The sequence below is a fragment of the Bactrocera neohumeralis genome, chromosome 2, assembly GCF_024586455.1.
Source record: "Bactrocera neohumeralis isolate Rockhampton chromosome 2, APGP_CSIRO_Bneo_wtdbg2-racon-allhic-juicebox.fasta_v2, whole genome shotgun sequence".
In the NCBI taxonomy this organism is placed as follows: domain Eukaryota; kingdom Metazoa; phylum Arthropoda; class Insecta; order Diptera; family Tephritidae; genus Bactrocera; species Bactrocera neohumeralis.
This window is the reverse complement of record NC_065919.1, coordinates 70,274,990-70,288,926: the sequence shown is the minus strand read 5'-3', so window position 1 is coordinate 70,288,926 and position 13,937 is coordinate 70,274,990. Positions and strand designations below refer to the sequence as shown.

General features: G+C 35.1%; 1 protein-coding gene across 2 annotated transcripts; it reads left to right on the top strand.

Moving 5' to 3' along the window:
- Positions 1–948: 948 nt before the first annotated feature.
- On the top strand, positions 949–13,398 carry LOC126758064 (probable serine/threonine-protein kinase DDB_G0282963). Of its 2 annotated transcripts, XM_050472070.1 has the most exons (8): positions 949–1,200; positions 1,457–1,705; positions 1,785–2,004; positions 2,125–3,074; positions 3,153–3,731; positions 3,804–4,059; positions 5,424–6,308; positions 8,970–13,398. In XM_050472070.1, the coding sequence occupies exons 3-8, from the start codon at positions 1,830–1,832 to the stop codon at positions 11,072–11,074; spliced, it is 4,950 nt and encodes a 1,649-aa protein (XP_050328027.1). In that variant the 5' UTR covers positions 949–1,200; positions 1,457–1,705; positions 1,785–1,829; the 3' UTR covers positions 11,075–13,398. The 2 variants fall into 2 exon arrangements, with proteins under 2 accessions (XP_050328027.1, XP_050328037.1); XM_050472080.1 differs by lacking the exon at positions 5,424–6,308.
- The last annotated feature ends 539 nt before the right edge of the window (positions 13,399–13,937 follow it).

Sequence of the window (13,937 nt, the reverse complement as noted above, 5' to 3'; positions counted from 1 at the left end):
TATATGTATAACAACGTTATATATACACTTGTACTCAATATTATTAAAAAAAACAAAAGTTTAAAAACCGGATACTCATTACTACATAATCAGCCCAGTATTACTAAATACATATGCACTAAGCTGCTCGAAATCTGCGCGAGGCGACCCGAAATGACATTTGGTAATGGTGTGATTCACGAACGTTGCCCACAGCTAGTTTTGTTCAAAACGAATGAAACTTACATAGGATTTTCAAAAACTTTAAGTGTTCATTACGCATATAGACATGGGGAAAACTTACCAAATCCTCCATAAATGTCGGGGACGGCATGATGTTATGTTATAATACGCCAAATTGTACGATTCTCAATTTTGCCGTTGCGTCTAGGTTAGCCATGGTAGGCTCACTAAATACACCTATTACAGTGGTTTCATTATTCATTTTCACATAAATATCAAATATTATATTGTCTCATTCTATATTTTGTAATTAATTTGCACTTGTAATTAAACGGCGCTTCGATTTTTACAATTTTAAATAAAAGAAGCGTATAACAATGAAATTCCGGAAGGACAAAGCTCCAACTGCCAAAAGGAAATGTCATACAAAGAACAGGGTGATGCAAGTTTTTATAAACCGTTGCTAAAATCTAGTGAACAATAACAAAAAAGTAGTTTAGTAGCAGCAGAGCACATAAATTATGACCATCTGACAAACTGAAAACAGTAAGGCCACCATTTACTAAAATATTTTTTTGGTAAAGCTAATACACCATTGTCTATGTTTTTTTTTCCAAATAACCTTTAAAAATATTGAAATCGATTATTAACTGCTTATATAAAGTCAATTTAATAAAAATAATGGTTAAATAAAAATTCAACGACTTTGCGACATACTCAAACATCGCGAATATTAACAAAAGAAATACATGGCAGCACTCAGCATTTGATTCAAGTGTTGGTATGTCAACCTCTTTGCATATTTGGAAAATTGTTCGAGATGAAAAACGTCATGAAAAAATATAATATTACGAAAAATGCTTAAATAAAAACAAATGAAGTTCTTTAAACTGTGCTTGATAAACAGAAAGGAGTGTAGTATTCAAATAGTTTGTGTAGCGCTGTCGTGGATGCAAAACAACTGAAAGGTTTGGCGAATACCTCTAGTATTGTCAAATAGGTACACAAAAAACTTTCCAGCTGGTGCGATTTGTGAAGGTGAAAATACACAATTATATATACATATGTACATACACATATTTTGTATGGTTTTATAAACGAATAAACAGAAACTTGAGTATAATTACAATTATACACGAATAAATCGGTAGCCTTATTAAAAGTTTATATCATTCATCTGTATGTTTTCATTTGAAGCTTTGCACAACCAACATACATATTTAGTCATATATCTTATACAAATGACAGAATTGTTAAGCTCATTGTTTTATATTTACATGTTTTCTTTAAATAGTTGGTGCCGCAATATTTCTTGCGATAAATTAAGTGGATAAACCACAAAACATAAGACATTGAACTCGTTGATTACCCGAAAAAATTATTTTGATTCGGACTTGATGCAAAAAATCACTGTGTACATATAATAAATCTTCCGTTCCCCTTTCCTAACGTGGCCAAAACTCGATAAGGTGAGCGTGATATGATTTTGGTTTTGATGACGCATTCACGATAATAAACTGAGGTGCAGCTCAAGTACTTTGAAGTGAGTCTCATTGTTTGCAAGTAGCAAAGTTTGTTGGCATTTGAATATAAATTTCAAAAACACTTGCTAATTATTCTAGACACATTAACTTTAAATACAATAAAGGTGAGAGAATTTATAAGACATGGCAGGCATTCCCCCAATACCGCCGCTACTTTGCAACACTCCGCCACCAATAGATTTTGGTGAAGAGGATGACGATTCCGGTTTGCCACCCACGTTAACTCTCGAAGATGAAGATGATTATGCTGATTTTGCGTTGGGTACAGACATAAATGAGGATACAACTAACGCTGAAGGTAAAAAATTGCTAAAATGAAGAAATTGTGTTCACAATACATTTTGAAATTTTTATACTAATATAAATTGTTGTGAGTTTATAAATATTGAAGTATTTCTTTATATCTCTGTTTCTATAGTATCTTCGTTACCCCGCACACCATTACAGTTTGAACTAAGCTCATCAACAACCAGCGGTTTTACGGATATCCCACCCGCTTTAGAAGATCTTGGCCCTATATCATTAAATTCTTCTGAATTTAACAATTCTACAGCAAATCAAGAAGTCAAAACGCAGACACAGCTTAATGAAGCGTTCAATTATAATGTAACGCAGAAATTTGCATTAGACAGCGACTACACTGAAACTACAGGCACTGAAGGAGAACTAAAACCTATTAATAATTCAGATGCACCGTCTGCGCAGAAATTTGTTACTGATTGTAAACAGTTAGATTCTGATGCTAACGAAGCGAAAGAAAAAACAACTACATCCACCACCCAAACCCAACCTTTAAGCGTCGCAGTAATCTTATCTGAAATTACAGCTAAACCAGATAGTCAAATCGAAGATTCTGATGTAGCAGCAAAAGATCTGGAAACTGAAGTAAAAAAGGATTTCATGCCAACAAATTCAGAAAGTCCTCCCCCATTACCTGAGCTGGTGTTACTAGAAGATTTGGACGATGACAGTAGCGATGAGGAGTGTCATCGTTCCCCAAAAAAGTCGCCTATATCACCAACGGCACCTTTGGAGGACCATGTTGATAATGATTCGGAAGATTTTTTTGCAATTCACCTCGTAAACACGCCGCCTTCACCAAAAGAAGAAAAAATTTCAACGCTTGCAGATGATATAAATATGAATAACTCTTCAAACCACAATAATAACATCACGAATGATTTACCAAAAACGGAAAATGTAAATTTAAATGGTAGAGAGGAGCAGGATGATGATTTCGGTGACTTTGCCGATTTCGAAACGGCATCCAATTTCATAAATCCCCCAGATAATGGCGGATTAGTTACGACTGATTTGATTACGACATCGGTCGTTGATAGCAACCAAAATATGCGGGATTTAGTAGAGGTACATACATATATATTTGCAGTTAGTTCATTAATATATTACATGATCATATAACAAACGTATTTTCCTTTCTTATAGCCACCCGCAGATACTGCTATCATAGCCGAGGATGACGACGATTTTGATGATTTTCAAAACTTTTCTTCAGCTCCAGCGCCAACACCGACACCGACTGTTGTACCAATCATATCAGCACCGAATTCTTTAAGCATAACAGTGGAACACAATAACAACAATGCGCAATCAGCAGCATTAAAAACTGGTGGTGTTGAAGAAAACGAATTTGAAGCAAATTCGTTCGACAATGACGATGATGATGACTTTGGCGATTTCGAAGAGGCTTCATATGAAACACCTGCAACTCAAATCACTGCTACCACACCAGCTGTACAAACACCAACAAAATTGTCAACGCAAACTACCGCCAACGGCAATATAGGTGATCGCTTAGGTACAGTACTAAAAATAATGTTTCCAACCGAAGAGGCAAGTCCAGTTGATGATGATGAGTTGCAACAAGCAGCAAAGGTCAACAAAATAAACGATACACTTCCCTTCGAAGCAATAGAAGCTGCCAAAGCCTTAGAATTTCAATGGCCACAATCCGAAATGCGACACGCTCTTATACGTTCGATTGGCATTGATTCGAGAAATATTGTAAGGCTAATTTTTTATGTAAAAGTTAATATTTTTTGATTACACCTTTCTTTAATTTCATATTTTTTCTAGCTCTTCGGTGACAATTGGAATCCATCAATGCCACGTTTCGCTGCCAATCTCAGTTTTAATCCACTAAAACCCATGAAACCACAAACAACCATCGCTGTGCCAAACACAACATATGCCGATGCCGATTCAATGCAATATAGCATAAATAATAGCGGCAGCGCTGCCGAGCCGGACATGGGCAACTATGCGAAGAAAATGGATGTACCTGATGTTGAATTCGATTGGCAAGGTGCCGGTTTGGTGAATCCACTTGACGGTAAGCAAGTTTGTATAAACTTTTCAATAAACAAAACCATAAAAACACACTTCAAATTCTAAAGCTATCACAAAAGTAAAACGCTTTCTCTGCAAGCCATGCGACAGATATGCGCTTTGTGTCTATTTTTTCCATATTCCTTTTTATATATCGAATATCATTTTGTTTCAATGCAACATTTATATGTTTGTATGTTTTGAGCAAACTTCTTCTATTTTATTTGTGAATTGATTTTGCGTAATTCAAGCCATATCACCAAGCAACGTGTGTTCTTATACCCTCAAATCGTAAAAATGCTTTACAATTGCTTTACTTACTTATGACTTACTTACTTACTTATGACTTTTACTTTATGATATATATTTGCAAACTGCATGGAAATTGCTTCATTTTTAACTATGCAACTGTGCTAAAAGCAAAAAGCGCGAGAAAATAAGTGTACAAATGTATTAACGCGTGCGAAATATGTGTAAGTTTGTAATGTCACATAATTTTCCAATGCCATTAAGCTAGATAAATATTTCATACAACTTGTGCTTGTGTCAGTTTTCACTTAAAAATTCGCAATATGGTCCAATAATTTTGGCTAATGTCTTAATAGTTTTTTTTTTATCAAGTTTTCAAGTTAATGTTGAATGGTTGAAGTCATATCATAATAATAGTAAATATGTTTTACTTCAAATTTACATTTATTGGATAGTCGGAAAAGTATTTTCGTATTCAATATAAAGATACTAAACTAAAGCTAATTTTTATTTTAATTTTGTAGAGTTAAAATAAAAATTATTTACTTATACATATGTATATGGCAAAATACGAGAAATCAGTTAAATATTAAAAACTATTATTTATTTACCGTTATTACTGAATGATACCGTAATTGAAATTTGATGCAAAATTCAAATTTTTTATAATATTTTTATTTATTTTTTATGTATTATATTACAACTTTCCACACCCTTAATGGTGTATATTAAGTACGCCACATATGTACATCTCTATGTATGTTCGAATTTAGATATTTCTAAAAATTCTCCTTCTTACCGCTTTCGCGGCTATAGACGGTTTTAAAAATTACAATTGCATTTTTAATTTGCTTGCTCAGTTTTGCATTTGCTTATGTCTTCAATAACTTTTCATCTTTTATTGTTCGCTTTCAAATAATTTCTCTCAATTTATCAATTATTATTACATAATAAATTTTAATGTTTATTTAAGTTGTTTACTAAACAATTTTCATTTTGTTAATTAATTAACAAAACACTTGTGTATCTGTCTCTACTAACAATCACACCAACCAACCAACTTATTCGTTACCAATAACAATGCAATCAATGCTGATGAATTACAAAAACAATGACTAGCATCACATGTTCACACTTTACTATTGGATCTAGACCAAGTTATGGTGATGGCTACTAAGCTTGATAACTTAACTGTTGATTCCTCCTCCTCCTCCTTCTCTGCATGTGCAACGTTGGAACAAATTGCAACTACAACAACAACTACTACTATCACTAACAACAATACAACCGCTAATAACAACTTAATTAAACAAATGCAACGGCTTAATTTAACGCCAAAAACTACTAACACAACAACAACAATAATAACAACGCCCACTTGGGCTGCCACCGCTCAATCATGCTCATTATTATCTGCACCAACATCATTATCATCATCGTTGCCATCATCATCATCACAATCACCATCACCATCATTACTAAACAATTATAATGCAACTATATGCGCCAATTCAACGCACATTTTCTATCCAAATGCTAAACAACAACACGCTACTAACACTTACGCAAATGTCTGCACCTCACAAAATCTCCAAACGAATGCACTGACACATGCAAACGCTGGTCGCAATGCTTTGCCTCCACCAAACACAAACGATTCACCACCGCAAACGCTTGTCGCTCACGGTCCCGTTGGAAATATCAACAACACCACCGTTGAATCGTTTTTGTATTTAAACAATTTTACTAATCACTTTTTGGCTATTAATCAAAATCATACAACTGCCATGAACAACAAAATTACGTACAACAACGACAACAACAATAAACTTTCTTTAAATGCAAATTCAACAATACGTTTTGCAATGCCAAATCCCAAAACTACTGAATCATCGAACGCAACGGTGAAATGCGCCGATTTTTGTAATAATTTTATCATCCCAAATAAACCACTGGAATGTGTCAACTTCCACTCGAACCCAAATCGCTTACTGGACTGTAGTAGTAAGTTAAATATTTGTTGTTGTGGCATATAATAAGGTATTTTTCATACAGTAGGTTATGGTAGTAGGATGTGCCGCACCTTTTCTTTGAGGAAATAATTTCTAACCTCACATGGAAATTAATGCAAAATCGTTTAGCGCGCTTAAAGCGAGAGAAATTGTTACAGTAAACAAATTTGTTTAATCGAACACAAATTTTCTACAACCTACACTAAAAATTCATTATTTTCTCATTAATGTTAATTACTGTTTAACCATGGCTTTTTTGCTTTGTGCAAAAACACACAAATATTTCTTTATAATATTTCAATATTCCAAAAAATTGCGCAAAATTATTGTACCCTAAAATATGACCATCACATATAAGTACAAACTATTTTCCCTCAGCTTTTTTGCCATCATTTGCATATAATTTTTTGCGAAATTCGTTTTGACTCTTTTTTTTTTTGTTTTTTTGCTGGTAGCTTATCTACCATTTATTGGATCTCAATGTCTATTAATATATCTTATCACACAAACACGAAACCTTTAACATTTTTCCTAAGTTATCACATTATTTGTAGCTTACAAAGCAGAAAGCAAGAAACACACCCAAGCCACCGACTATCCCAAAATTGCATGAACAGCAGAATTCAAATGCTTTTAAATTCTTAAGAGAAAATGTGCGTCATATGCCCTACTCTATTCAACCTATACGCCTTCAGTTAAGTGCACCATTGATTTTTTTTCGATACCTAACCTTTGAGTTCTTCCAAAGCACACTTTTTATAATTTTCTAAAATCAGTATTGCTTAATTCTAACTATTTTGTTTAGAAATATTATAAAATCTAATTGTATACTCTTTGGTGGTAGATTGAGTACATAAATATTAAAAATTTCGGAAATTTTATATTTTTTGTTAATATTATCTGTAAAGCCAAACATACATTTTAAGTAACATAGACTAGACACCTTGTAAAAAAATATAATTGCAATTTTTTAAAAATATATATATTTTTTGACTGCAGCCTTTTAAGGGGTTACATAGGTTTCCTCGGGTAAAAACAACCTTTTTTCAAATACTTTTTTCTCATATAAAAAATTAAAAATTTTATTAGAATTTTTTATTGTTACAAATATTCATTATTAATAAAGAAATTCTGAAATGTTTGGAAAAAAAAATATTTTCAGTTCGCCCATGGCGACGCCATTTCCGATGACCCCTCGGAAAAAAAATGCGCCCACGTTGGCAGGGTAACTCCTTACAGAATCATCTAAAGTGAAAAAATACGTGTTTTAGTTAAAATTTTAACTTAGAACTTGGAAAAAGGAAAAAAAACTTAAAATGTTTTTTTTTGGCAGACATTTTTACAAAAAATTAAAATTTCAGTGAAAATTTCGCAATAATTTTTTTTTCAAATGGTTGTAATCGAAAAAAATCCTTCGCCCAAGGTCTTTAAGAATTGTATCTCAAAGACCTGTGCAAAATTTCATGAAGATCAGTTGAGTAGTCCTCGAGAAATCTTGCAAACCGCCTTCAAAAACACAGTTTCGAAAAAACGCGTTTAAAGACGGTGTACTTAGCCTAGCTAGCCTCGAGCTCACAAATTCTCAAGACTGTATCTCCGAAACTATAACTTGGATGGAATTTAGGGCAATGTTCTAGAGGTGTTGTAGAATTTAATAACACAATAAAAAAATTAGATTTTTTGAAACCCATGTAACCCCTTAAAAATCGGCGATTAATTTTCAAATTTAAAATTTTGGATTCCCTTGATCCCTGAGACGATCTCCAAGAAGACTTCCGCAAAAATGTGGCTAGAGATGTGAAAGATTTTGCTGATTAAAATTATCTCAAGTCCAAAAGAGAATATTACATTAGATGAAAGCAGGAAATGATCGAAGGGCTAGTCAAAAATTTGTTTTTTGACAAAGGATCAGCTTCCCGTCGTTTTTTATAGAAAAATTTACACTTCAGAATAGCTTAAAAAATCGAAATTATCACAAATATTATTCTTTCGATCTTTACCTGACGAATATATCTAAGAAGGTCATTTCAAATCGGTCCTCCCGTTTCGTATTTTTTTTTTTTTTGCCGAATAAACTTTAAATTTTCGGAGAATATCGTCAAATATATATATACATTCCGTATATTAGCCAAATATACATATGTATATATTTTTAAATTCAAAAGTGGATATAACCCCTTAAGTGAAACCAAATGTATTTTAGGTTATGTACACAACAGACTGTAGCTCCTTTTTCGAACAATATTCACAAATAACTTCTAAAACAGTTAAGCCACACATTTAGCATAAATATTATAGAACAAATTACAGTATTTTTGTAATATTTATTGAAACTTTATTAGAGAGTATGGATTAGAGTAGAAGCTCAAACGTATTAAAAACCCTATTTCATTTGGCCTTAAAAAATTGTTTTCAGTAACAAGGCAGTTCAATGTATCGGCACACCAACCTAGTTCGATAATTATGATCATTATTATCATTTTTTTTAATTGATCAAATTTCTTTCGTTTTTGAAACTACTATGCTTCGTTTACTTTAAAATTTAAATTTTAAACTTTGTACCTCTCAACAATTTTGAATTTTTAAGCTTACTTCAAATAAAATGCTTCCAAAAATAACTGTAAACAAACTAAAAAGTATTGCTTCATTACAGGGGCCAAGGGCGAGACAAACGCGCGAGAGACTGAAGCGGTTCAGCCGCCGCCGCCTGTTGCACGGCTTGATACACCCGATGACGAGCATCAATCGCATACAACCGCTACAAACGTCGGCGTTAACATTTCAGAAACCTTAAGCAAAAACGATAACGAACTGACGGCAACGCCAACCAGAGACGCTTGTCCGTCGCCATTAGCACTGGACAATGCCGCATATCAGTTCACAACAGCCGAATCAGGCATTAACAGCATCAGTAGCAGCACGTCTGGCAGTAGTATCAATAACAGCAAACCCTATGACAATAGTAAAACTATGACAACATTACGTTTGGGCGCTAATATCGTCGTGGATGATGACGACGAAACGGTGGTGACGTCCACCTATGCGGGACCCTTGAAGGAGACACACATTTATACGCCATCGAAGACCGATGTGGCTATAACTATGAAAGCGGGCAAAGCTGCTGTCGGCGGAAGTGAGCCGATTGATTTTGACTATGAAATTGCTGCAGCGGGTATAATCATCGATGAGAAAGTGGTGAAGAAAGAGTATCGCGATGTTGAATACAATCCCGGCTTTAGCCTGGAGATGGTTGCTGAATACACCGGTGAGTTGCCCATGGGCGCACCGTCAACGTTAGTCAGTGAGCCTAGTGCCGTGAGTGTGCAAATACCAGCACAACAACAAACAACCGAATTCGACACCGATGAGTTTACCGAGTTCACGGAGTTTCAGTCAGTACCACCCCCTCCAAAGGCAACTGTGCCTGCGGCAGATACACATTTTGGCAACAGTTTATCTGCCAGTACAATAACGTCCAAGTTCCCCGCGGAAATAAATGCTAAAACAACACTCAATACCCTACCAGCCGTCCTGCCCGCAGCCGTTTCCAAGACAAAAGAAACTAGTAATACACCAAGTCGTACGAGCTCGCCGTCGGTAGTTGACAATATGATACTCAGTCCAGCCATACTGTTGCCACAAGCTATACCCATCAGCACAAATAATACGGCGACATCGAAGACCACACCAACCATTGAATGGGGTGACTCAACGGCCAATATTAATCCCGATGAATTGGCGCGTATTGAAGAGCTCTTCGCACAGCCCAAAATACCGGCTGCGGCCAAAGATGTGAACACTTCGCAAAAAGCATCGCCACTACATACCTATGCGGAAAAGCATACGAAAAATAACTCGATCTCTATAAGCGCTTCGGTAGCGTTGAAGGAGCAGGACTCCACACTCAACGATGACTACTGGTCGGAGTTTGTGTCGGTGCCGGTGACGCCACAATTGCCAACTAATGCAAGTCGCCTCAACAACAACAACAATAATAACAATAATAGCAATAACAAAAGCAACAATAACAATCAATTGGTCATAACGCCAAAGCGCATAACCGATGTGCATATCAACAGTGCCAACAACAGCAATAATGCAATGCGCTCGCCGCGTCACCAACAACCAAACATCAACGCCCAACGCACGCTAACGCCAACACCACAACACAAGTCAACTGCGCATGCATCCGCAAACAGTGCGCACATTAGCGCCCGTAGTAATGCCTATAACAGCAATAGCAACACCAACAGTAACAGTAACGATGATGACTGGTCCGACTTCGTGTCGAGCACACCAACACCTACGTCAGCCGCCACACAACAACAGCACGTCGCATCGTACATGCCCGCCACACATGCGCCCCAATTTAACAGCGCCGCCTGGCAAAACGCAAACTTCTACAATAATCCGCTCGGTCTGTACCACCAGCAGGCGGCCATACAGACGCGCACATCACCCTTAACGCCGCAGCAGCAACAGTTGCAACTACAACAACAAATACATATAATGCAGGATTTCTCCACGGCGCCTGTAACAAACCGTCCACAAAACGCTCTGAATAACAGCAATAATGCCAATGTGAATCATATGCAACAACATTCCAATACAACATACTCACCACTACAGGTGGGCAGTGCTCGTGTGGCGCCGAGCATTTCACTAATACCCGATTTGGGTTTTGTGGCGCCCGCTTTGCCCGTGCATACCGCTTTCGTCAATGTGCTGCCGAAGACGAGTTTTAATAGCAAGAAATGACGTTTATTAAATTGCGAGCAGACGCACAATCGCGGTCGCACAACGCTGGCACATTCCTATCGAACGCACTTACCAAACGCTAGTCCCGTTACAGCTGCTGCCACCACAACCATTCACGATATCCTCACATAGAGTCACCTGCAAGGCGTTATCATCACACAACTGCGCTACTTATAGTTTAAAGTGAAGAAATGTGAAAAGTGAGATTTTAGATGTGAAATTGGCAAAATAACGAAATTATGTCGCAAGTGCGTAAATCCTTAGCAGCATTGCACCAATCGGCTGAAGCGAAAAGGATTTTTTTCTGTTATTACCTTTAGATCGTTGCTTAGCTTAGTAAAATTAGGTCACTTAGTTACATGAATGCTATTACTTACATACATATGTACATATGTGTACCATAGTTTCCCTTTCCCCTCAACTTTTTCCATTAACGCTTGTTAACCAAACTGAATGTGCTGCGCTTTTTATATACCCAGCGGCGTATAAACTGTTAAATATACATACGTTTGATTAAAGTTGGGGACAAAAAATATATTATTATTTTATTTATTTTTTATTTATTTTTTATTTTTTTATATTTTTTTATGTTTTTTTTATTTTTATTTTTTTTATTATTTTTTTTTGTCCTATTTTTTTTATTATTTTTATTATGTTTTATTTTTTCAAGATATTGACGCGCGCTGTTGTGACAAGTTCGACTTCCGACATTTTCCTCGTCGTTAGCATCCAAAATTCTCTACTGCAGAGGCATTTTTTTGCTTTTCTGCGATTTTAAAAATTTTTCAAGTCATTTGATGTCGATAAAAATCACAGGTTTTACAAAGGTTGTAATCATTAGTAATGTTTTCTCTGAAAATGTTACGGGTTTAGAGCCCTGCCAACCCTCTGAGCAAGTTCTAAAATTATTATCCACAAATATTATAATAATTTTCTCTGCAAATATTAAGCCCTGCCAACCCTCTGATAATCCAAAGTTATACTAGGTACTTTCAAAACTTCAACCGTTATATTGTTTGTAAGTTTTAAAATTATGCAATCAAAAAAACCGTTATCTATATATTATAAACCCTGGGCCCTGCCAACCCTCTGATAATCCAAAGTTATACTACTTTCGAAAACTTCAACCGTTATATTGTTTGCATTGCTGCGGCGCCACTCCCAGATGAAGTTGAGAAGTTACGAATAAAGTGATATTTTAAACAATTATTGGCCTGAAAAATTCTCTTGACAGTATTCAAATGATATAAACTCATATAATATATGTCACAAAAGAGATTGCGCTATATTTATGTAGTTAATTGCAGCGATTACCAAGTCTAAACGACCATTAACACGAACCAGTGTTTATTTTACGATATTGATTTTATAAGCGCAGCGCGTGGCGTAGTCGATGAAAATGCACTAATATTATATAACGGTACAGTATAATATAAACATACGACTGTTATGTATGGCAACCTCTACAAGCATAAAACTACTTGGCTCAGTTCCATAAATTTTACAAAAACAAAAGTCAGCATTAACAGTGGTTGATTAGGCAACATTAAGATAATAATAGAAATGGCATGATCAATGCTTCACAACACTACAAATATATTTATAGATTTTTGTTAGCGAACTGTCTACTTATTTAGCGTGTATTATGTCTGTTTTGCAAATGGAGACAACTGCTCTTTGTATGGTTAATAAGTTAGGGTGATTAAATAATTGTTTGCATTGTCGTAGTCGTGTAAATTTTTACTATGTAGTATGTGTAAAAACAACAACAATAATAAATTGAATGAAACTATTGGAAATTATGTATGTATAAAACACAGTTAATATAGACACATTTGTTGCGGGGCGATTCAGAGAGCTCTACTTAAATATAGTACCTAAATATTGTAGCCTATGCAAAACAAAAGACCAGTATTCCATAACAAACAGAAAAAAAGAAAATAAATAAAATAAAAATAGCAAAATGACATTAAAAATGTTAAGCATCTAATACACAGGTGTGTCAACTTTCTGCATCGGTTATCAAGAAGCAGAAGCAGTAACTATGTATGTGTATGGAATATATCCGCATGGATTTGGATATAAATACAAACTATATACCCAAAAAAAAATAACTACACACAGCAATATTATGTGTGTGTGTATGTAATTGTACTTAAACTCCAATGGGAGCATTAAGCATTCATTATTGATAATTAATAAAATATATACATATTTATTTTCGGTTGATTTTATTATATGGCAAAAAGCTTTTGATTTTAATACATAAACAATAATTGAGTAAATAAATAAGCTTAAACGTTTTGGAAAAATATATTATTCGAGTAGACTGTTTTATTCGCATTGCTAATTTTTTTTAAACAATAAATAATTTAATGGGACATATTTGCGGGTACCTTGAAAAATGTGTGAAAGTTATTATAAAAGGTGCCGTAGATTCGTAGATAATTTCGTCTATCTTGGAACCACAATTAACATCAACAACAACGTCAGACTCGAATAACTATGGCCAACAGATGCTACATCGGAATGAGGACAAGTAAAATCCTCTCTCGACAAACAAATACCAAACTCTACAAATCAATCATCATCAAAGTTCTGCTATACGTGGTGGAGACAACGGTAATAACAACATCTGAAAGAAAGAAAGTATTCGACGCAATACCCGTCAGGGGAAGCAAAGGAAGAGGAAGACCTCCACTTCGTTGGAAAGACCAGGTGGAGGAGAACCCTGGTATCTCCAATTGGCGCCAAACAGCGAAAGGGGCATTTGAGGTGACCTGATTACGAATTTGAGTTCACAAATTTTCCATCACGAACAGCTATTTTTGTGAATTTAGTTGTAGTAGCGATTATTTAAATT